This window comes from Gadus macrocephalus, chromosome 21, assembly GCF_031168955.1.
Source record: "Gadus macrocephalus chromosome 21, ASM3116895v1".
NCBI lineage: Eukaryota > Metazoa > Chordata > Actinopteri > Gadiformes > Gadidae > Gadus > Gadus macrocephalus.
In genome coordinates this window covers 10377489-10399607 of record NC_082402.1, presented here as the reverse complement: position 1 = coordinate 10399607, position 22119 = coordinate 10377489, and the positions used below count along the sequence as shown (strand labels likewise).

The window sequence follows — 22119 nt, the reverse complement described above, 5'->3', positions numbered from 1 at the left end:
ACCTAATGCGATGGCTTTATGATAATCTGACCGTTCCATCCCTTTTCCAGACATATGCAACAGGAGTAGCCCATGAACTTGAGCTAGATACAATGGCTGCATCCAACCAACCAATTGGGTGGAATCAGCAACACACATAAATACATTGAAATATGAAGCGCACACACACACACACACACACACACACACACACACACACACACACACACACACACACACACACACACACACACACACACACACACACACACACAGTGGGCCATTTGACATATAAGAAGCAGATTCAGTACCGTATTTCTATATGTTGTGTTCTTTTTTAGAGGAGATTTACTACAAATAAACACTTACCTCTGTGTATTTACTGCTACAATGCCATACCACGAGATTTACCACATGACATGTGTTCATCAGATGGGCATTTGCCCTCCAGCCTACAGTAAATGCAAAAAAGAGTCTCTGTATGGCGGTACAAGCATTTCATCATTAGCAGGAGTCTGCAGCGGAGAATGCGGTTTGGTTGATAAACGGCCGTGGAGGGGGAGACTCTAGTGTCCGTGTCTCACACACCCTCTCTCTCTCGTTCCCCCTGTCATTCATCGCACGCTCCCTCCAAGGGAAAATGAGATCATGGTTGGGTGGGTGGGTGGTTTCTGCCACCACATGTTGTGGGAGAGCTTAATAGAACAAGGCTGGGTGGGTAACACTCCCCTCAAGACCGCTAATAAAACAACACAAGAAAGAAGGGAAAAGGACCCCGGGTGAGGAAGATGCATGGGCTGCTTGAGCCGCAGCCTGTTGTCATGTCAGGTCAAACAGAGAGCAAGGAGGGGTTTCACATGTTGTTCCAATGATAACGTTTCTTGCAGACGTGTGTGAGTGAAGATATGATATTGCATTGGCAACAACATGGGCAAGGACAACAAGGTCAAAGACAATAAGTTCAAAGACAACAAGGCCAATGACAACAAGGTCAAAGACTTGATCCACAGTCAACCCCCTCCCTACCAGATTCTTCTCCTCTAGCTCCCTGGGAGAGCCTAAATTACTCCTCAATCTGTGTTCCCAAGGGATCTAACCCCTATTGGGTATGTTGTGGATTAATATCCCCCCGGGGGTTTTGCTACAACTCCAGTGAGAGGTGTCGAAAGGTCAACTACAGTCAACCTTAACAGATACTCTTACCTTTTGTGGTCGTACCAATTCATGGTGTAGCAGATCATAGCCTTCCGTACACAAAAAAACAAGCAATCACCCTAACCTATTTATCAGCCTATATATACATCTTATGTTATCTATATTATTGTTCTGAACTATAAACACACCAAAAAAGTATTTATGGATTTATACCGCTTGAGTGGTGTTCAATGGAATAAATGGATCAACTATGACTATCAACAGTAACATTTTAACATTTTGAGGCCTATACAAACTATTACAAATCTGCCCAGCATCCCACCGTCTGTTTTGTTGACATAACCCCATGTCTATTCATTTTACAGTACATCATGGATTACATAATGAATAACAAATGAATAATAAGTACTATAGTAGTGTTGACCAAGGTCACCCTGGTTTTATATCCTTTTCGGACGTCACCTGTGTTTTTCATCAGTGTCATCATGTCACATTACCTAAACCTCAAACAAAACATTCTGTATGTTCTCCACAGCATGTGGAAACATTCATAGCAGTTAATCGCTGCCCAGTGCCGTCACACACACACACACACACACACACACACACACACACACACACACACACACACACACACACACAGACACACACACAGACACACACGCACACCCAAAAACAGACGCACAAGTCTTTGTTGACTCCCTGTCTTTCGGGTCACCTGCTTTGGCTGACGTCTTAGATAATGTGTGGAGTTAATTTCCATTTGTTGAAATAAGCATGCCCACCTGTTTAAACAAATCTAAAGTTTTATTATTTCAACAGTGAATATTACAGCATCTATATGGTACAAATCAGATATCAAAATATAAGCATTTTGTGTATTATTTTTTTGGAGATAAACGTCAATGCTTTATCAATGAACCTAATAGTGTAACACTGAATGATTTACTCTTCTTTTTGTTTGCATGCTGTACATATCTATCAATAGATATTGCATATCTATTTCAACTCTTATGACCAGCACAATGCAAACATGAAAACATGAAAACATATATATAAATCAGTATAGAATACTCTTGGACACATTCGTCCCAAGGGTGTAGTAGTACATGTCAACGTAATCCAAATGACATACAAATCAAGGACCCATTATCCAATCGTAAAAAAACCCAAGGGCACTCAAATATTGGTCAAAGGAAGTACACATTGGAACAGTTAGGAACACTGTGATTTAGTTTGGCGATCAGCAATGTGTGGTATTTTCCATTTCAAAGGCCTTTTATGCATCTCATCTTCAAAGCCCCTGTCCAAGCGTCTTCGGTAATTTGATACATCGGGGGTCAAAGCGAGGATCAGAGGTCAGACAAATCAGTAAATCCCATCAAAGCATTATTTTTATGTGTGGATACATTATTCGCTATGAAAGTCTTCCTTCAAACACATGCATCTTTGTGAATGGAAATTAACTTGGGAATTAAGAAGTGCGTACTACAGATTACATTGTTACCATTACTTCTGTGAAAAACTTCCCAATCTCTTCCCATTCCCTCAAATGAGCCAATAGACTTGTATAATATCTTTAAAAACATTGAAAAAAGGCAGAAGACACATAAGCAGTTCACAACGCTGTCTTTGAAACAATGTGGACCGACAGTAATGATAAACAATGGACGATGGCCACAGTACTTCCCCAGCCATGTCATAGGATGTGCATTCAGTATCTATTATAAAACGACCGATACATCTACTGTCCTTGTGCTACCTGGAACTGCGACTGACACTTATTATGGGCGTAAACTACATACACCTTAGTAACCCTTAGTAAAAATCTATTTTCACCCTAAGAGGAATTGATGGATGGGAGGTTGGAAAATATACAGGCAGAGCGGGACGGTGTCTTTGGCTGTCAGTGCCGATAAACATGGAGGGTTTCCCAGCTGTTGCTCCACAGTCAAAGCCTTCTTATCTTAAGAAGAGGACAGAGGTCAGAGGTCACATATCAGACCCCTTATTTCCCCCTTTGTTTGTGTCATCTGGTTCCCAAAAACACAATCCGTAAAAAAGTGGGGAAACTGTAAGCACGCATTACACTGTGTCAAATGAGTGAATTCAGCAATGAACATGACCGTTTGTTTTTGTCTGTTGAAAAAGGCACTCAGACTGTGTCACAGCTGCCAGTGGACTGTACACTTTGCTGCTAGCTTGTTCTACTTGTATCTACTCCAGGTACTAGCATTTTAGTAGGTATTTAAAATGGAAAAAAGGCACACACTTGGCAAATCCATGAGTTTTCTGTTTTCAAACAGGATATTTTTAGTTTTTTGCTGATTTTAAAGGCTTCTACAACTGATGGTCAACTGTCATCCCAATGTTAAACTTTTCAGTCGAGCTTTACACATGCAATTCCTTCTTAATGTGTCAATAGTACAATCATTGGTAAACGTATGTCTTCATCAAACAACCAATGTCTGTATCCAATGTACAGTACATGGATAGTATTTTGGTACTACGCAATGCACTGCCTTTGTTTTGGCAGCTATGGAGCACATTAATGTATTGCAGAACTGTCTTTGCAACTGGAAAGAAGGGTCTATGAACACTGCATATCACCCATCAGGAGTCCAACATGTATCACTGGCCTTTTAGACTATGTTGATCTTAACATTTCCCTTTGAAGCCTTTAAAGACGAGAGAAACAGGAAGACGTTAGTGTCATCTCTTGAGTTCTGGAAACTTGGTTGTTCTTGGCTGGAAGACCATGTCTATGAAAGCAGCACTGTGCAAAAAGGAAAAGGCTGCAAGCTTTCTTGGATGGCCAGGGGACATAAAAGCGAAGGCTTGCTGTGAGAGATAAAATTCGGCCAAATGATTGTCTGCTCTGTTTCCATTTTCTGTCAGGAGTGGGTTGGGGGGGGGGGGGGATGCGCAACGTTCATTCAGATCAACTACTGGGCTGTAGAAACAGACAGAGAGGACACTGACAGACCCACAGTAGTAAATCGTACGAGGCAGCGGTCCATGTGTCCATCTGGTCATAATCAACCTTCCTCTTCTCGGAGTATAAAAGGATGCGACACCCCTTCTACAAAACAATGTCTGTTTCCATGTGCCAGATCTACTTTGTCACAGGGTTTATTGAAGTTCATTTGAAAGGAAAAAAATGTGTTACGCTTTGGCTGAGCCTGCGTAGGTAAGGTGAGAGTTCAAAAATAGTTCAAAAGCCATTCATAACATAGCCTAATAATGCTGGTGAAATTAGTTGCAGACAAAACGACAGCCTGTTCTATCAAGGCATTTTCTTTTGAGTTTCTATCTATGTAGGTGTTTCAACATTGTTGACGGAAGGACCACGTAATGGTCCTTAGACAACTTGAGAAGCCCAGATTCCAGCAACACCTCCACAAATACTGGACACAAAGGATAGAGTTTGCGCTTTTGGTGTGTCGCATAAGGCAGCTTCAAAGTGGTACACGTTTGCAGCCAATATACTGAGTCAAAACTTGTGACAGTGAGTACTTCATCAAGTTGAATAACACTTGAATGGTAAAGGTTAATGCTGCTGCTAGCAAGTTAGTGTGTAAAAATGTCTGTAAAGCTATAGTGCAGCCAACAAGCTAGCTTAGAGAGCTAGGTGGCTCGTAGGAAGCTTGCAGGCGTTTGAGGAGGTGCTTTGTGAGTCGCTAGGAGGATGCTAAGTGTCGCATGTCACACCGGCGTCCTCGACGTGTCCACAGTTGGTTTTCCCCCAGCCTGGAAACTTGCACTGGTGAATGCTGAGCTCTGTACCAAAGCAGGCGACGTCGTCCATCCAGATCAGACCAGTACCTGCAGGTAGAAGAACCAGAAAAGATCTGTGGTTTAATGCAACTGGAAGTTATTTGCATGATAGGTTGTTCAAGGTATTCTAGGTTTCCTTTGAATATTGAATATCTACGGATCAGCGTTTAAAATGAAAGGAGTGGAGTGAGTAAAGTCCTTTTTTCCTCCGTCCTCTCTTCTGATCCCTCTGTTTTTGGGTGCACAACACTCCCTTGCTACATCATCTTATAGACCAAAGTTCAGGCAACCCCTCTTCAGATATATGTATTTTTATTATTCCAAGAATTCTGCCTAAATTTCTTCCATAATATTTTCGCTACTTTGTTTCCAAATCCAATTGGAAATGTCTTGGATTTATCAAGACCAAAGAACAACTGAATATTAAATTACCAATGGGCTAGGGCCAGTTGTTAATCATGCACGCTTTTCTACAGCGAAAGTGGATCTTTACTACGTATCCGTGAGAAAAGAGGGATCCATACACAATTGGAGGAAAATGGATTTGGAGGTTTTGCATTTGTGCCTTACAGGAACAGCCACTTGGAACACAATAGAGAGATGCGGGAAGGGTTAACATTATACCTTCAATACATTTTTCTTTCATTGGTAGACATTACATGGCCATCCGTCCAAAGGTTGATGGATCATGGATCTCAGTAGGGCACTCACTTGCAAATCTTCATTTTAGTTTTAAGGTCCCTAAATCTGAGGAACCCTGCGGTGCCTCACTTGGATACAGTTCGGATACAGTAACCTGCACACGCAAGTAATGACACACTAATACCAGCGACAGATGATATTTTTCTCAATAGACATTGATTAATTGCGCCACTTAAAAAAACGAAACGTGAACCACGTCCTGTCATTAAACCGATTGACTTGTGTGTGTTTGTGCCCTGACTTGGATAACCATTATCATTATCCACCATTATCATCATCATCATGACGAACTGTGAGTGGAAACACAAAGGTTCCAACTGAAGTTATGGCTCCATGGTTCCTACAGCTTTATAGCTCTAACTGAGAGGCCTGGATAACTGTGGCCTTCTTCTGGCAATGAACAGTTCCAGGCACTGAAACTTGTGTGCACACAGCGCATACGTGATTGCGACGATTCGAACCAGCAACCCTAGGATTGGAAGGCGAACACTCTTACGGCTATAGCCATTCAGTTCGGTAGTTATGACCTCTTCATGCATTGGGAGTGAGGTCAACCCTGGAGGACTTTTCTCCCTCCGTTACACTAGCAAGCTAGAGTTAAATTGTGTGTGTGTGTGTGTGTGTGTGTTTGTGTGTTCCCGGTGCTGCCTGTTTCAGCCGGGATACGTTCCACTACATTAAAATACTCCTACAGAGCTTCCAAGATTCCAAGACGGACTCCAACAAACGTAACGTGTCAAAACACTGTGTAGTCACTCTGAAAATAGTGCCTGAAAGGCAGAAGAATGCTCACAGGAACGGCCTATGCTGTGTGGAAGGAGGAAGGTGCGAAGCATGTGTGTGTGAGAGTAAGTGTGTGTATTAGGTATGTTGGGCACTGGGACCGCAGTAGCCAAGACGGGTGTAGCTGTGCATAAAGCCCAGCTGTTCTGGTCTGCACGTGGCCAGGGTTTGTTTTGGACACACACACACATACACGCACACACACACGCACATACACACACACACATGCACACAGGCACAGAGACACACAGGTACACACGCACACACACAGGCACAGAGGCACACACAGGGGGACACACACACACACACACACACACACGCACAGACACACACACACAGGCACACACAGACCTTTACACTGTTTTCTCTGGGGTACAGCGGCTGATGGATGTACAGGCTGGGGCTCCGTCAGCCTTTCACCAAATTCATTATTCTTTACGGTTTGTTTATGTCAATACGTTCCACGGCAGTGATCTCGTGAGTTCTCGACATACAGAGAGAAACAATAAAACCGAAGGGTACTTGAGGAGTAAAGGAGAGTGGTTTTATTAGGACCTAATGGCCTTTAAATTAACTTCCCGGTAAAACTGGGACGACGCGCCAGGCTTGCGGTGGAGAGCGCGTTGGTTGCTTTGTTACTCTGCTTCATTGCTCTCCGTGGACTGTCACGCCTGGTTCTGATCACAGGAGGTTGGGCCAACGCCCTGCATGCCTTCCTGTCGCTTGATGGCTTTGAGTTGGATACGGAAACAAACGATGCCTCTGTGTAATATAGGAGCTAATAGGAGGTGAAATACGCTGAGCCCATGGAACGCAAGACAATGGTACAAACATGGTATCATTTATTTGACCTTTATTTAACCAGGAGAGTAAACAACATAAACAACTCCTCCTGTCAACTCCTTGTTGACAAACCTGAACCGCGTGAAGAGTGAGTGCTGGGAGGCTTCGGAAAGACTATACGGAGAAGCTTTTTGAAGTATCAAGATTGAGAGCCAAGTTTCAGTGTTGTAACGGACGTGTGCGACTCCTTCCAATATTTATTATAAAATATATGTATATCGGAATTGCTGTGTAGCGAACGGCTCTCGGCTTCTGATAGTGAATATTTTCATCGCACTCATGTTCCTCTGGCAAACTTTTCTTCGCTTCAGTATCACATTTTTCCAGACATGCTTTAATGACTTGGCCTCCACGGCGGGCACCGAATGACATCATGGTGAGCCGAGGACGGCGGGAGAGCGTGAGAAGGAGGGAGAGGAAGAAAGAGACAGACAGGGCTACGATCTCAGAGACTACAACTTGACGACACTTTAGCTTGCCAAACTTCCCCATTAAAAGTATATATTAACCTCAGTAGAATTGTGAAAAATACCCACTGAAGAAAATTGCATAAAATTGTCACTAAAACAACGCGTAGAAATCGAGGCCCTGTTTTTCACCGTGGATGTGCACGGTATATACGTTATACAACATCACAATAATTAGATTAAGATTTCACACAACACGTGTATGAAAAACAATTGTTTATTATAGTTTTTTGCTCCAAACGCTTAATCACGCTAGGTGAGTTGTGTGTCGACTAAACCATTTGAACAGAAGTGCATTAGAATCTATTGATAACATTAAGTCACAGTGGAACGATGTGGATTTCCCTCTGCGCCGCTTACTACATGTGTTCCTGGTCAAATAAATGCCATTCATATTTCAAACACTGCATTCATCATGATGGAGCTACTAATGCTGCCGCACACATATGTAAATAGTGGCTCCGTTTGGCAAAACAGAACTGGGACATTGAGACGGTGCTGCAACATGTACAAATTTGGAGCAATTCTTCTCTCTAGAACCCCCCCCCTCAAATGAGTTGATTTTGTGTTTTTTTTGGAGTTTTGCCTCAAACTCGATGCAATTCATCTCAACCTACTAACTAGTGTTTGGTGTTGTTGACTAATCAGTCCGGTCGGCCCCGGGCTCCCTACCCTGTCCGAAGCGTCCGGTCTTGTGCACGTCGGTGGAGCTGCGGTACCCCAGCATCCTGCAGACCACGTCCCCGTCCTTTTGGTCCCAGGAGTCGTCGCACACCGTCCCCCAGCGCCGCTCGTGGAACACCTCCACGCGGCCCTCGTGGGGCCCCGAGCCGTTCACCAGCCTCACCAGAGGTTCCTCCACTGGGGGGGACAAACACACACACAAAGATGAACAGTTGCACAAAGTTTGTCACAGTGACAGCTTTTTATTTGCGTGATTATGTGCCCATATTTCGGATAATACTCTAATCCATGTGTGATTTGAAAACACGTTTTCGCATGCGCACAGGCTTTTATCAGGAACAAATATTTAGTATCAGATACTTGACAATAAAAACAAGGACATTTATTTTCCTTGACTCTCATGACTGAACTCTTTTACAAGCGCTCAGATGTTAACTGAAGCCCAAATGACATAATCACAAGCTGCGATGGAAAAACATTTCCATAAACAACTGAAAATGCCTTTGATTTTGTTAGAGAAACAAGTTAACTATGAAAAACCCAGCTGAATCCTGTCCTGTTCTTTACTATTGGGTACCTCTCGATCAAATGTGTAGTGTTCCTGTATCTGCAGACCTAAACCAGTTGGTTGTGCGGATAGATTGTGTGCATACTGTGTATTCTGCTGCACACTGTGTGAAGGTGTGAATGAGATTCTAACGTCTTGGTGGACAGAGTGATGCCTGTGTTTAGAAATTGTAACACACACGATCAATGTTTAAAAACAACACACGGCTTATCGCCTTTTTCTAAATTGAATGGAAGAACTTCGGGCGCACATTTATGACATTTAACATATTGACACATTGAAAAGGAACACACACGGTCACTGTATGTGCGGGTGGGCAGGTATGTGTTATAGATACATACAATGAAAGAAATCAATACCGGCAGAAAATGTTCACACATTGTGAAGGATCATTCTCAGTGCAGCAGCTGCATCACAGCCGCCTGTTGACATGTCTCCATGTGGTAACCAACATACATAATCTGTGTGTGTGTGAGTCTGTGCGCATATCTGCGTGTGTGTGTGTTTTTTGCTGGTATGTTTGTGCGTGTATGTGTTTGCATGTGTGTGCATGTGTGTGATTGCGTGCATGTGTGTGTGTGTTTGAATGTGTCTTGCACTATCTGGCTCATTCCCCATCCTGTCTTTACACACACATGTACACACTGGCTGAGTGCTGATCTCTGGGACAGTGCTCTCTGTGCTGTGGGGCCTGAGTAGCGGCGGCGGGGCCGGGATGATGAAATACTGGAGAAGCAGGGCCAAGCCCACACTATCTAGACAGGATGTGGGCCTCATCAGACCATCATGCATGCACACGCGTCTGATTCTCACTAGACCGTCGTCATTCATTACATAGCATGGAATGATATGTTATTGTTTTCATAACATGACACACTTGTCAGTGCGTATCAGAGTGATGTTTGCCATTTTCTCTTATACTTAATCCTATTTCTCTCTTTTATTTTAAATAATAGAGTTCATGAAGGAAGGATAGGAGGATGAGGGTAAGAACAAGTAAAACAAACAAATAGATGGACAATGACAGAATACTGATAGAGATCAAGTATGTTATCTAACTTTATGACAGAGCACCTTTCAAAAGAAATAAAGTTGATACCACAGATTAAATTCTAAAATAATCAATATTTCACTGCAGGGTTTAAATAAATAAAAACATAAATATAAAGAACTGGGATCATTTTGAGTCAACTTTTAGTGATAATGCAGAGGAGGAGGAGGAGGGGGGGGGGGAGGAGGAGGAGGAGGAGGAGTAGGAGAAGGAGGAAAGTCCCGAATGAGGCCTGCCTGTGTGGAATTCCAGGACTGGGAATGAAGGAACAGACATGAGGGTGGGGGGAGATACTAATGTGAACCACATTGTACATATATAGCACTGGGGGAAAGGGAAAGGGTGTGGAGGGTTAATATATAGAAATTACTGTGCGCTTTCCAATGGTACCTCCAGTAGAGGCGTGCCTGATTTATATCGTACCTTACAATCCAAGAGCATCACAGGATGACACATTGAAGGAGAGCTAACATCAACATCCAGCACATTTTCTTTTCGGTCCTCATTCCTTCCTGCACACTTTGGATTTATTCTGCTATGATGGATCTGAGGGTTGATAGGGGGATTAGCTTACTGGAATCACTCTTGATGAATGAAGTTTAATTGACAGAGAGAAGGTGTGTGCAGGAGAGAAATACCTGAGATGTCATAACTCTATCTTTATGGAATTTGTGTTTCTTCCACGCAAATATTTTTTTAAATTGACTGCAGACCGAAAACATGTGCTACATATTGCACATATTGCGTATTATGCATGCATATTTGCAAAACAGCAATCCAAAAGTTTGACGAGCTAAAAATGACTGTGCTGTACTTCTCGTTTGCATTGGTGGCTGTTGGAAAATCTTTGCATGCAGATATATCTGGGCCAGCATGGACACATTACACACAGATACACGCACAGATACACGCACGCACACACACACACACACACACACACACACACACACACACACACACACACACACACACACACACACACACACACACACACACACACACACACACACACAAACCCACACACACACACACACACACACACACACACACACACACAGACACACACACACACACACACACACACACACACACACACACATTGGCACGAGTGCGCGCACACACAAAGACAAATGACCTATTATGAAAACACAAAGACAAATGACCTATTATGAAAATACCATTCTTTCTCCTCAGAGATATGAGTCCAATCCTGCAAGGGCCCCACCATATTTCTTTGCAATTGATTCCTTCTCTAGGGAATCTGACAGCTCCCGCACATACTGTAGGACATGCTTTCCAAGAAACCACCCACACACACGCACACACACACACACACACACACACACACACACACACACACACACACACACACACACACACACACACACACACACACACACACACACACACACACACACACACACACACACACACAGGCCAGCACACTCCCCCTTAATTTGTCCACATGATTTCCAAATACCTTTATCGCTGGCTAAATGCGAAATGTACTTTTCTTTCCTCCTCATTTGGTAGAACATAGAGTAACTAATGGTGCATAGATGTGAAAGAATGCTGCTTCTCCAGTGAGGAAGGAGGAGAGCTATCAACCAGCAGTATCCTTGGATAAACCACAGCTTGTTATTCTAAAAATAAAGTTTATTCTTACTTATTTGCTCCCAGTGTCCTATGAGACCAGGACACTTCTGCTCTGAGTTCATAGCAATCATTTTCATTCTTTCTCTTAAATTTATATTTGATGGGATTTTGTATATTTTGGGACAGGAGAGTCGAGACAGAGAGGGAATGACAATCAAACTGTGCATCTTTCCTTCCTTCCTTCCCAACTTCCTTACTTCTTCCCTCCGGCCTTCATACTGTGTATTTATAATACTTTTCTCTCTCCATCTGACTTGCTTTCATAACCTTTAACGGGGCCAGGGACACTTGGGCCTGATATTACTAATGTTTGTCTGGCGAGAGAGTGAGAGAGAGAAGGAGGGGGGAGTGAGAGAGGGAGGGAGGGAGGGAGAGAGGGAGAGAGGGAGTCAGAGAGGGGAAGGGAGAGAGGGAGAGAAGGAGGGAGGAGGGAGGAGGGAGGGAGGGAGAGAGGGAGTCAGAGAGGGAGGGAGTAAGAGAGGGGGAGGGAGAGAGGGAGAGAAGGAGGGAGGGAGGGAGGGAGAGAGGGAGAGAGGGAGTCAGGGAGGGAGGGAGTAAGAGAGGGGGAGGGAGAGAGGGAGAGAAGGAGGGAGGAGGGAGGGAAGGAGAACCTGGACGAGAGTGGAGTGTATGGCGCAGAGACAGACACTAACTAGAGCCGTGTGTTCACAACGTCCCACCCTAAAACACAATAAAGAGCCCAATCTTTCTTGCGGTTCAGTAAAGTGCGTCTCAGCGTCTCTCTCTTCCCTTCTTCATTAGAGTAAAGGAACAAAGGACGCACAAAAGGACACACAGAACTCATAACACAAACAAAAACATTTGTATTCTTTTTTTATCGGGATGTTATCGTTCTGATGCGCAACAAAAAACAAAGAAATGAGAGAAAGAGAGGAAGAGAGGAAAAAGGCAGAAAGCCAGAAATACCGAGGCAAAGGAACCAAATGAAGCCCATTGTCTGATAAAACCCCTTCTACGCTGCAGCCCAGGGGCCCTGCCCCTCAAGGGCCCCGTGCAGCCCAACTCTTTCATGGTGACCTATGGACATGGGGGGCTGCAGATGATGTGGAACTGAGAACCTGAGCCATGTGGTTGTGTGTGTGTATGTGTGTGTGAAGGGGGGCATGGGAGTGTTAAAGTGAGGGTGTAGGGGTCTAGAAGAATGCTAAAGTGACTCTGGCTTCTTGGGACATTCGCGTACACATTTTCTGTCTTATCACTATTTTATTTTTCTTGGATAGTATTTTCCAGAGTCAACAAGACTACTATTAGAATACAGTAGAGAGGGCATGAGGGCCCCAGTGTAGTCACTCTCGCAAACACACACACACACACACACACACACACACACACACACACACACACACACACACACACACACACACACACACACACACACACACACACACACACATACAAACTGTGCAAAAAGAAAATCCTGTGCTAAATACGTTGTGTATTGTCTGTTTGCCATAAAACAATCCAACAGATTGAGTAGCCAAAAAATACTGTGTGTGCTGCACTTTTCGTGTGAATCGGTGGCTGCTGGAAACATATATTTATGCACATGAATCCAGGAAAGTATGGACACAAATTAATACGCATTTACACACACACACACACACACACACACACACACACACACACACACACACACACACACACACACACACACACACACACACACACACACACACACACACACACACACACACACACACACGTGAGAGTGGGCATGTGGACGGGCAGACCTCAGAAGATTTGGATGGAGACTAAACCACTTGGGAGAGTTTGCGGAGGAGGACAGTGGTGATAAGGATGATTAGGAGGATGTCATAGAGTTATCAAAACAGCTCCCTTTGGCCCCAGTTGGAAAACCAAATGAATCACGTCTGATCGACTGTTGTAGTACTGTTAGGTTTGTTTTGCCTTTCTTTCTCTTCACCACACAGGCACACACACACACACACACACACACACACACACGCACACACACACACACACACACACACACACACACACACACACACACACACACACACACACACACACACACACACACACACACACACACACACACGTCTAAAGTGTGATGCCATGCGCTCTGTCTGTTTTTGTAGGTCTGTGTTGGAACCTCAGCCTCACATCGTTGATACGTCACATTTTCGAGCGATGTGCTTTCAAATGTTCTGCCCGAATGTTCGGCATGGCACCGAATTCTGCTCAATAAAAAGTACACCGTGTGATCATTCCCACAGGGTTTCATTCAAGACAGTAGACACCCTAACCCTAATAGGTTCCCAGTGTGTTTGTGTGCGTGTGTGTGTGTGTGTGTGTGTGTGTGTGTGTGTGTGTGTGTGTGTGTGTGTGTGTGTGTGTGTGTGTGTGTGTGTGTGGGTGTGTGTAATATTTTAATTTTGCCATAAGAGCATTCATACATGCCATTAGTAGCTAGGGCCCATTAACAAACCACAACCAACTGATTTAGTGAAGTTAAGTCATTCCATGGTTACGGTCTGTCGAGGCACTCTGGCGGGAAAGGAATAGTATGCAGTATGCTGTGAAGAGGCAGCCTGCCTTGGCCTCTAATCCACACTTGGCTAATACGCCAATGCCTCCATTTTCTATAAACATTGATGATCACTAGTTCATTATGAATCATTTGGTGTTTGTTTGGTGGGTACCCTACTTTAAAGAACATATCGCAGGTTGGCAAATCCCAGTTCATTAATGTGGGGAAAGTACACAGCAATTCGATTGGAACTTTACTTTGCATTTTCTCAAGCCTTAGAATTAAAGACTTGTCTTCGTAATGCGCCAAGCATGCAGACAACAGAACTAAGTCGAGTGTGACGTAACATGGGGTAAGTCAAATAAAGTACGGTCAATTAAAATATACGTGACCAATTACCATGATTTGCTTCATACTTTCCCCCACATTAGCAAACTTGCTTTATAAGTCTGATAAATGGGAATATAGGTAGAGAAGTCCAGTTCTACACCTGCAAACACTATTACAATAGATGTGAGGAGGTCATTTTGAATGTATGTTGAACCACACCATGTTTTTCGTGGATGAGATTGTTCAGGTGCTCACAGCACTGCTTACCTTTCTTCTCCACTCCGCCATCTCCTCGTTCGCCCTTCTCTCCCCTGAAACCCCTGTCTCCTCTCTCACCTGCGGTACAGGACACAAAGGATAGAGAAGGAGGGAGAGAGAGAGAGGGAGAGAGACGTAGAGATAGAGGTCATGTATACGCTGGAATGAGCAAGCAAACACATCCAAACTATCAAATAAAATACAAAGCCTTCCACAAATGATGACTCATGATTCAGTGCAGCTACGCCTTCAGTATGGTTTGTGTACCTCTCCAACCCTTTTCAATAAGCAAATAAATCATCTGGGTTGCATCAGAATCGAATACGTTTAATAATTTGTTTTATTCAAGTCTGTCTTCTTCTAAACAGGTCAGTCTTCACAAAAAACGTAGAAACCAGTGGATTAAAGAATGTTAAACAAAGGCAGAACATTTGAGTCAGAGAATAAAAAACCTGAACTTGAACCTTTCTGGCCTATTTGTAAGTTGTTTGCACAATGGTTGACCTCTGCCCTTATTCAGTACAGCCAAATCTGCATGTTTTTGAATGGTGTTATTTGATAGGTTGCTATCATGGTGGTACTAATGAATGAAAATAAAAGGGTGTAACCCATGTTCAAATTCATATTTTCTTGAGACTTTGGAAAAAATTGGTGTGGAAGTAAATGTATCAAAAAAGGACTTTCAGATGTCGCGGTTCTCAAAGCAGCCCGTTCAGAAAGCCATAGGGGGAAAGGACATGTGAACACATGACACACACTTAGAAGATTACACGCTACAGGAGACTTACATCGAAAAAGACTATGGGTTGGGCCAGGGGGGCTTTAAACACACAATTAGAGAAACCTGAACCCTGGGATATGTGAATAAGAACATGTGTATGTGATTGAAATCACACAAAAGTGAAGAGAAAAAGTTATTTTTTTCTTTCATTTAAAATGAATAAATAACGCAAGCCTTCAAAAAGACTCTCGCTCTCCTCTGCCGTTTCATGTGTGGTCCTCCATGGTCTTTTTTTCAACGTACCTCAAGTCTCTAACAGTGTAAGCCAGCACTGTAATTGTTGTATACTTTAGGCATTAGGCACAAAAACTAGAGGATTGAGCCCTGTCTGGCCCACTCAGAGAGGAGTGGACCAGACAGCCTAAGCCTCTGGCTGAGAGAGAGAGAGAGAGAGAGAGAGAGAGAGAGAGAGAGAGAGAGAGAGAGAGAGAGAGAGAGAACAAGAGAGAGAGAGAACAAGAGAGAGAGAGAGAGAGAGAGCACAACAGACTCTCAGGCCCCGTCCACACGAAGCCGAAACGGGCGAAACCGTTACGGTTTCGATCTATCCGGTTTCGAAGTATCTCCGTAAAGACGAAGCCAAGCGAAACCGGATAGATCTGTAGAAACGCTGTAGTAAACATTCCAGGCCCATAAGGGGCGCTGCTTCTGGTACACAAATCCAGAAGAAGAAGAGGCGAGCATGCGCATAAAGGCTGCCCCCCGAACCACTAACAACACAAACAAACAGCTCTTCTACGATGGCGAACTAGATTCTCAATAAATAATGGCTTAGCAACCCAACAAGGGACATGATATGCTGCAGAACGATTACAAGCTTGTAGTCCGCCATCATCTTTTTTGTTGTGATTTCTGAGACTCCGCGGGCTTAAGAGCCATTGGCTAGGAGGTCGAGGGGTGGGGCGATGACGTCATGGTTTGCGGTTTCAGTCGGTTTCAGGCGTCCACACGAAACCAAAACGAAACCGGAAAGATTTGAAACCACCTCCGAGGGTGGTTTCAGAAGTTTGCGGTTTCGGTCAGCGGATTCGCCGGCTTCGTGTGGACGGAAGGCCGAACCGTACAAGACCTTTGCGGTTTCGCCATGAAATCGGCTTCGTGTGGACGGGGCCTCAGAGAGATACAAAGAGAGCAAGACAGAGAAAGACAGAGACTGAGGGATAGGGAGAGATAGATAGAGAGTGAGTAAAACAGAGAGACAGAGTGATTAAGAGTGACATACAGACAGACAGATGCAGACAGACAGACAGTGAGTCAGAGAGAGACGGAGAGCGATACAGAGTAAACAGTAGACAGAAAGACAGACAGATAGATAGAGGGAGTAAGTAAAACTGAGAAATTGATTTCTTTGCGGAACCCCAAACAACCAATCTGGCTGGTTATAGCGGAAAAACCAAAAGCAATCATGGGGACTATTCTGGTGATCTCAGCTCAGCAAATCCCTGGTATTTCTGTGGTTCCAGCGCTGGCAGCAGACATACCTCTGTGTTTATGTGTGACACCTTCCCTCCAATCAGCATGTTCTTGGATACCACTTATTTCCATTTCAAAACATTGGTTAGCTTCCAGCGCATCAACCCACTCCCTGCCCTACCCCCCTACCCCCCCAGCCCCCACCCATCCGAGCCATGCCATATCCTACCACCACCACCACCTAACCCCACCCCTGCCCAAACCCCACCCCTGCCCAAACCCCACCCCTACCCAAGCCCACCAAAAAACACCTAAGGAGACCCTTGGTTGGAGACCTGTATCATTAGCATTACTAAAGGAGGGTCGGGGTGTGGTGGATTAGCTAAAAATAGTAGTTTATCCAACATGTAATTAAGCCTGCTTTTTGACCTACTGCATTGAAAATGTGTGTGTGTGTGTGTGTGTGTAGAAGACATAATTAGGTTTTCTGCATTTTGTCTTGACATTATTAGTTAAGATATAATTCTTTGTTATTAAGTTCATGAGAAATGATTTCAGTTAATATATGCATGAATCAATGTAGGCCTACTATATTTTGTTATTCACCTAGGACTCACCTGCATGTGTTACCGTAATCCCCTAGCCACTCCCTCTCAACGTGCTTCTGTGTCGAGCTTAATTGGCCCATTGACGGTGAATGTATCGGGTTAGATGGCGGCGAAGGAACAGTTTTCCGACCGTTTACGCATACCTATATGCATTAGCATACTGAAGTACTTTCATATTGTTTTCGCAAACCGTATTTGTAATCCTTTATTTTGAACGGCTGGAAAGTCAACCGGACTGTTAGAATAAAAACTCAATAAGATTTCTACTCTCCGTGCGTGATTCTTCAGAATGTGTGTCGGGAGAACTCCGCATCAGCCTCATGGCCTCAAAAATCTGGTAGAATGGCCATAACATAGTCGGAAAACTACCCGAAGACCGACGTCTTTGAAAGGATTGTGTCCTCAAGGATTGTGGACAACGTCACTGTTGAATACCGAAGGGGAACGCAATCGATGGAATGTATGAAGAGCAGACGCATCGTGAGTAAATCGGTTTTATGAATGAAACCGCGCTGCGCTGCGCTGGAAAGGAATGTTTGGAAGCAACGTGCGTGCCAACAAACAAAATACTGTTAAGTGAAATATCAACATCAGCATTATTGATTGGACTGTTTAGCGAATTGTATAAACGAACAGGAATTGAACAAAGGGATTTGTGAACTTTGAAAGCAAAATGTCTGACGAGGAATATCCGACGGCCGAGGAGGCTGCAAAGCTTTTGAAATCAAAGATTGCAACGCGCAAAGGAAAGCTAGGAGCTTGCACTAGGAAAACGAATGAAATTAGGGAATTGATGTTTGAAGGTGGAAACATTGAGGAAGTGGAGAATAAAATGACGATATTGCATAGCTGTTTTCAAGATCTTCAATCTGCCAATGATTCAGTTTGTGCACTTATTGAAGATGAAATGGAGCAGATCGGATCAGAATAATTGGTATGGGCCCAGTTTTATGAATATTGCCTTCTTCCTAAAATAAGTGCAAGCATGGAAAAAGAAAGAACAGCTAAGGCTACAAGCCACCATTGAACCCAGAGATAGAATCTCAATTGTATCTGGAACATCTAAAACATCTAGAACATCTATAGCTTCTGCTACTAAAATAGCCGCCGCTGAGAAGGCTGCTCTGGAGGCACGTGCCAAGGCTCTTCCAGCCATTCATGCCATGGAGATGGAGGAAGCAGCTCTTAAGTCTAAAACAGCGGCTCTAGGAGAGAAACAATTGAATTACAATCAGAAATTGATGCAGTAGATGCAAAACTCAAAGCACTTAGTTTAAGTGAAGATCAAGGTGATGCTATGAATGAGTATGTAAGGAATAATCACCGAGAGGCCGGGCAATAAACAGTTTGATATGCCCGGCTCGTGGACGATAACCTTCCGCGAGCCGGGCATATCAAACTGTTTATTGCCCTGCCTTGAGGTGATTATTCCGTTTATTCTACTTCGCGCCGGCCGACATAATAAAACAATTCAAATACTTCAATAATTAGCCTTTTTCTCATTCGTATTGCATGCTTATTAAATGTATACTCTGTTTAAGTTCATCTCCCTCGAAAAGTAGTTCCCTTTAGAACTACGGTGAATAACGTTAGCTCAGCTGTAGGTAACTCGTTTCTATAGCAACCACACAAGGCTGGATCTGATCACTAGTTTAATAACGTAGTTACTACATCCGTATCAAGTCAGCTTTAATGACTATCGATCAAACATGCACTCCTTGGTTTATTTTTACTATGGACCTCATGTTGGAAATGTATGTGATAGAAAACGATGCAAGCGGCGTATTGATCTACTGTGCTCAGTCAGCAGCAAGTAGAACCGACAAGTCAGCGTGCAATATGCCAGATTAATGCACCCCTCCCAGCCAATCAGAATCGAGCATTCTTAAATGAAGTAGAATAATATGATGTATTATGACAGATAACACACAAACCAACACCTTTTCCAGTGCTGTCATGCCATCATGTACTTTCTGTCAATGCCAACACACAGTAGCAGATTGCATAAAATTCCAGTCAGAACGACATGACAAGAAAGTAGAACACTTAAAATGGAATGGCCACTGTTTTGGATGTCTAAAATGGGGCCATATGAGTAAGAATTGCAACAAAAAAATTGGACTGTCAAATTTGTAATAGGAAGCACCCCGCCCTGCTACACATTGACAGTAAGAACTCAGATCAGCGGCCCTCGCTGAACACATCTTCCACAACCACAAGGACTCTCAACAGTGCACTGGCATCAGCTGATCACGCAACAGGGGCCAGTAAGGAATGCGCTTTAGCAATAGTGCCAGTTCAAGTCAAGGTGGCCAACGGCAACAAAGCCATCCTGTATGCCTTCCTTGACCCGGGCAGCTCGGCCACCTTCTGCACTGAAAACATCATGCATCAGCTGAACGCCAAAGGTCGCAAAATTGAATTCATCCTGCGAACATTGGGACAAGACAGACCTGTTAAGAGCTATGAGCTCACAGGATTGGAAGTAGGTAACTTAGATGGAACTGTGTACATTGATCTGCCCAAAGTATACACCCAATGCAAAATTCCTGTTTCAAAACAAAATCGACTTATTCAGCATGACACAGAAAGATGGCCCTACCTTAATGGAATCAAACTCCACAGCATTGACGCCAACATTGAGATTTTAATTGGAATGAACATTCCAAAGGTGATGCAACCCTGGCAAGTAGTCAACAGTCAAGGGAATGGACCGTACGCAGTCGAGACACTATTAGGATGGTTGGTCAACGGCCCGCTCAACTCTTGTTCTGCTACGGAGAAGACTGGATCAACGTCAGTGACGGTAAATCGAATCTCGATGGACAATATCAAGGACTTGCGCATCAATCAATATAACAATGAATTTCCCGAAAAGGATTATGAGGGAAAAAAGCGAGATGTATGTTGAGGACAAAGAATTCATGAACTTGACAACAAAAGCAATCACGGTCAAAGAGGGATATTACTACCTACCCCCACCCTTCCGTGACAAGGATGTATTGTTACCAAACAACCATGATGTGGCAGCACAACGCACACAGTCTCTCAAGGAGATTCAGGAAGGATTCGGCTCTTGCAACCGAGTACAAAGCATTCATGGAGAATGTACTGCAAAAGGGCTCTGCAGAAAAAAAGCAACAAGAACAGCTGCCAAAAGATCTTGACCACATTCCACTGAATGATGAAGTAAAAAAAGACTTCACTGCAAACTGCCTTAATCTGCAATTTAATGTGACGACCAATGTCAAGTGGCTATTCAATCCTCCATTTGCTGCTCACTTCGGAGGCGTGTGGGAGCGTTTGATCAGGCTGGTGAAAAAGGTACTTCTCTCAGTGTTAAAACACACTAGATGACAAAATGTTACAGACAGCCTTGTGTGAGGTTGAAACCATCCTGAACGACCGGCCAATCACAACTGCATCCGGTGACTCAAATGACCTTGAACCACTCACGCCAAACCACCTTCTACAGCTAAATAGCAAACCACTTTTGCCACCTGGACTCTTCAAGAAAGATGATTTGTATGCCAGAAGGCGATGGAAGCAGGTACAATACCTGGCAAATCTTTTTTGGAAAAGATGGACTACAGAATACCTCACTCTGATGCAGTAGCGACAAAAGTGGGCCCACATCAAAAGACATTTCAAGGAGAATGACATCGTAGTCATAGTGGACCCGACAGCTCCAAGGAACTCCTGGCCCTTGGGTCGGGTGATGAAGACCCTACCGGGGCATGAAGGTCTTGTTCGCAGTGTCCTGGTGAAGACCAAAACCAACACTCTACAAAGGCCCGTCGACAAGCTTTGCTTGGTCCTTGAAGCTGAAAACTCAGCTTAAGTCTGGCAAGGCCAGGCTTGAAGGCCTCAACACACCGGCGCCGAAGCGCAGCGGCGCGCATTTCACGGGGGTCAAAAGCCGCCCCTAGCACCAACTGGAAGCGGCGCGACGGTCGCGCTGCAGTATAATATCAGGAAGTCACCTGTCGATCAGCCGCAACAAAGAGACGAAACGCAATGGGTGAGTAGCCGATTGTAGCCTAGTTTATTTATTTTCCATATTTTTTCGCTGAATAATTTGAAAAATGTATAATCTGCGCAGTGAAAGTATGTTTCCAAGCAGCAGATCAACTTAGTTTGTATGGCACTTTATCGTTTTATTTACTGACATTTCTTATTTATTTTATATTTTGCAATTATTCATCTACTGCATCAACAATCTCAATAATTGCAGGACCTTCTATTAAGCCTTTTTAGTATATAGTGCAGTCACCTTTTAAGGCCAATTGTTATTGTGTGTATTTATTGTATTGAGCTACTGGATGGCTTTATTGGTCCCCATTGGGACCAATAAAGTAGCTATCTATCTATCCATCTATATAGCCTTAACATAGCCACACATTTACATGTATGCAGCCAGTAGTTATCAATTTTAATTTAACACAAGCTATTTTACATTTGATTGAGGTTTTTTTATTTCAACAGAACAATTGTCGCCAGACAGAGGGTGGCTGCCCTTCTTCTGCTGCACGTAGGAGCAGGAGGGTTGATC

At 43.8% G+C, this 22119-nt stretch overlaps 1 protein-coding gene across 3 annotated transcripts in view; it reads right to left on the bottom strand.

Moving 5' to 3' along the window:
* Positions 1 to 1922: 1922 nt before the first annotated feature.
* The window catches only part of scara5 (scavenger receptor class A, member 5 (putative)), a 62122-nt gene continuing 41925 nt past the window's right edge, over positions 1923 to 22119 (bottom strand). For all 3 annotated transcript variants that reach the window (XM_060041096.1, XM_060041095.1, XM_060041097.1), the window contains 3 exons: positions 14775 to 14843; positions 8379 to 8567; positions 1923 to 4959 (listed from right to left, as the gene is read on the bottom strand). In XM_060041096.1, the coding sequence (XP_059897079.1) occupies positions 4826 to 4959; positions 8379 to 8567; positions 14775 to 14843 (392 nt within the window). In that variant the 3' untranslated portion in view covers positions 1923 to 4825. The remainder of the gene's footprint in view (positions 4960 to 8378; positions 8568 to 14774; positions 14844 to 22119) is intronic.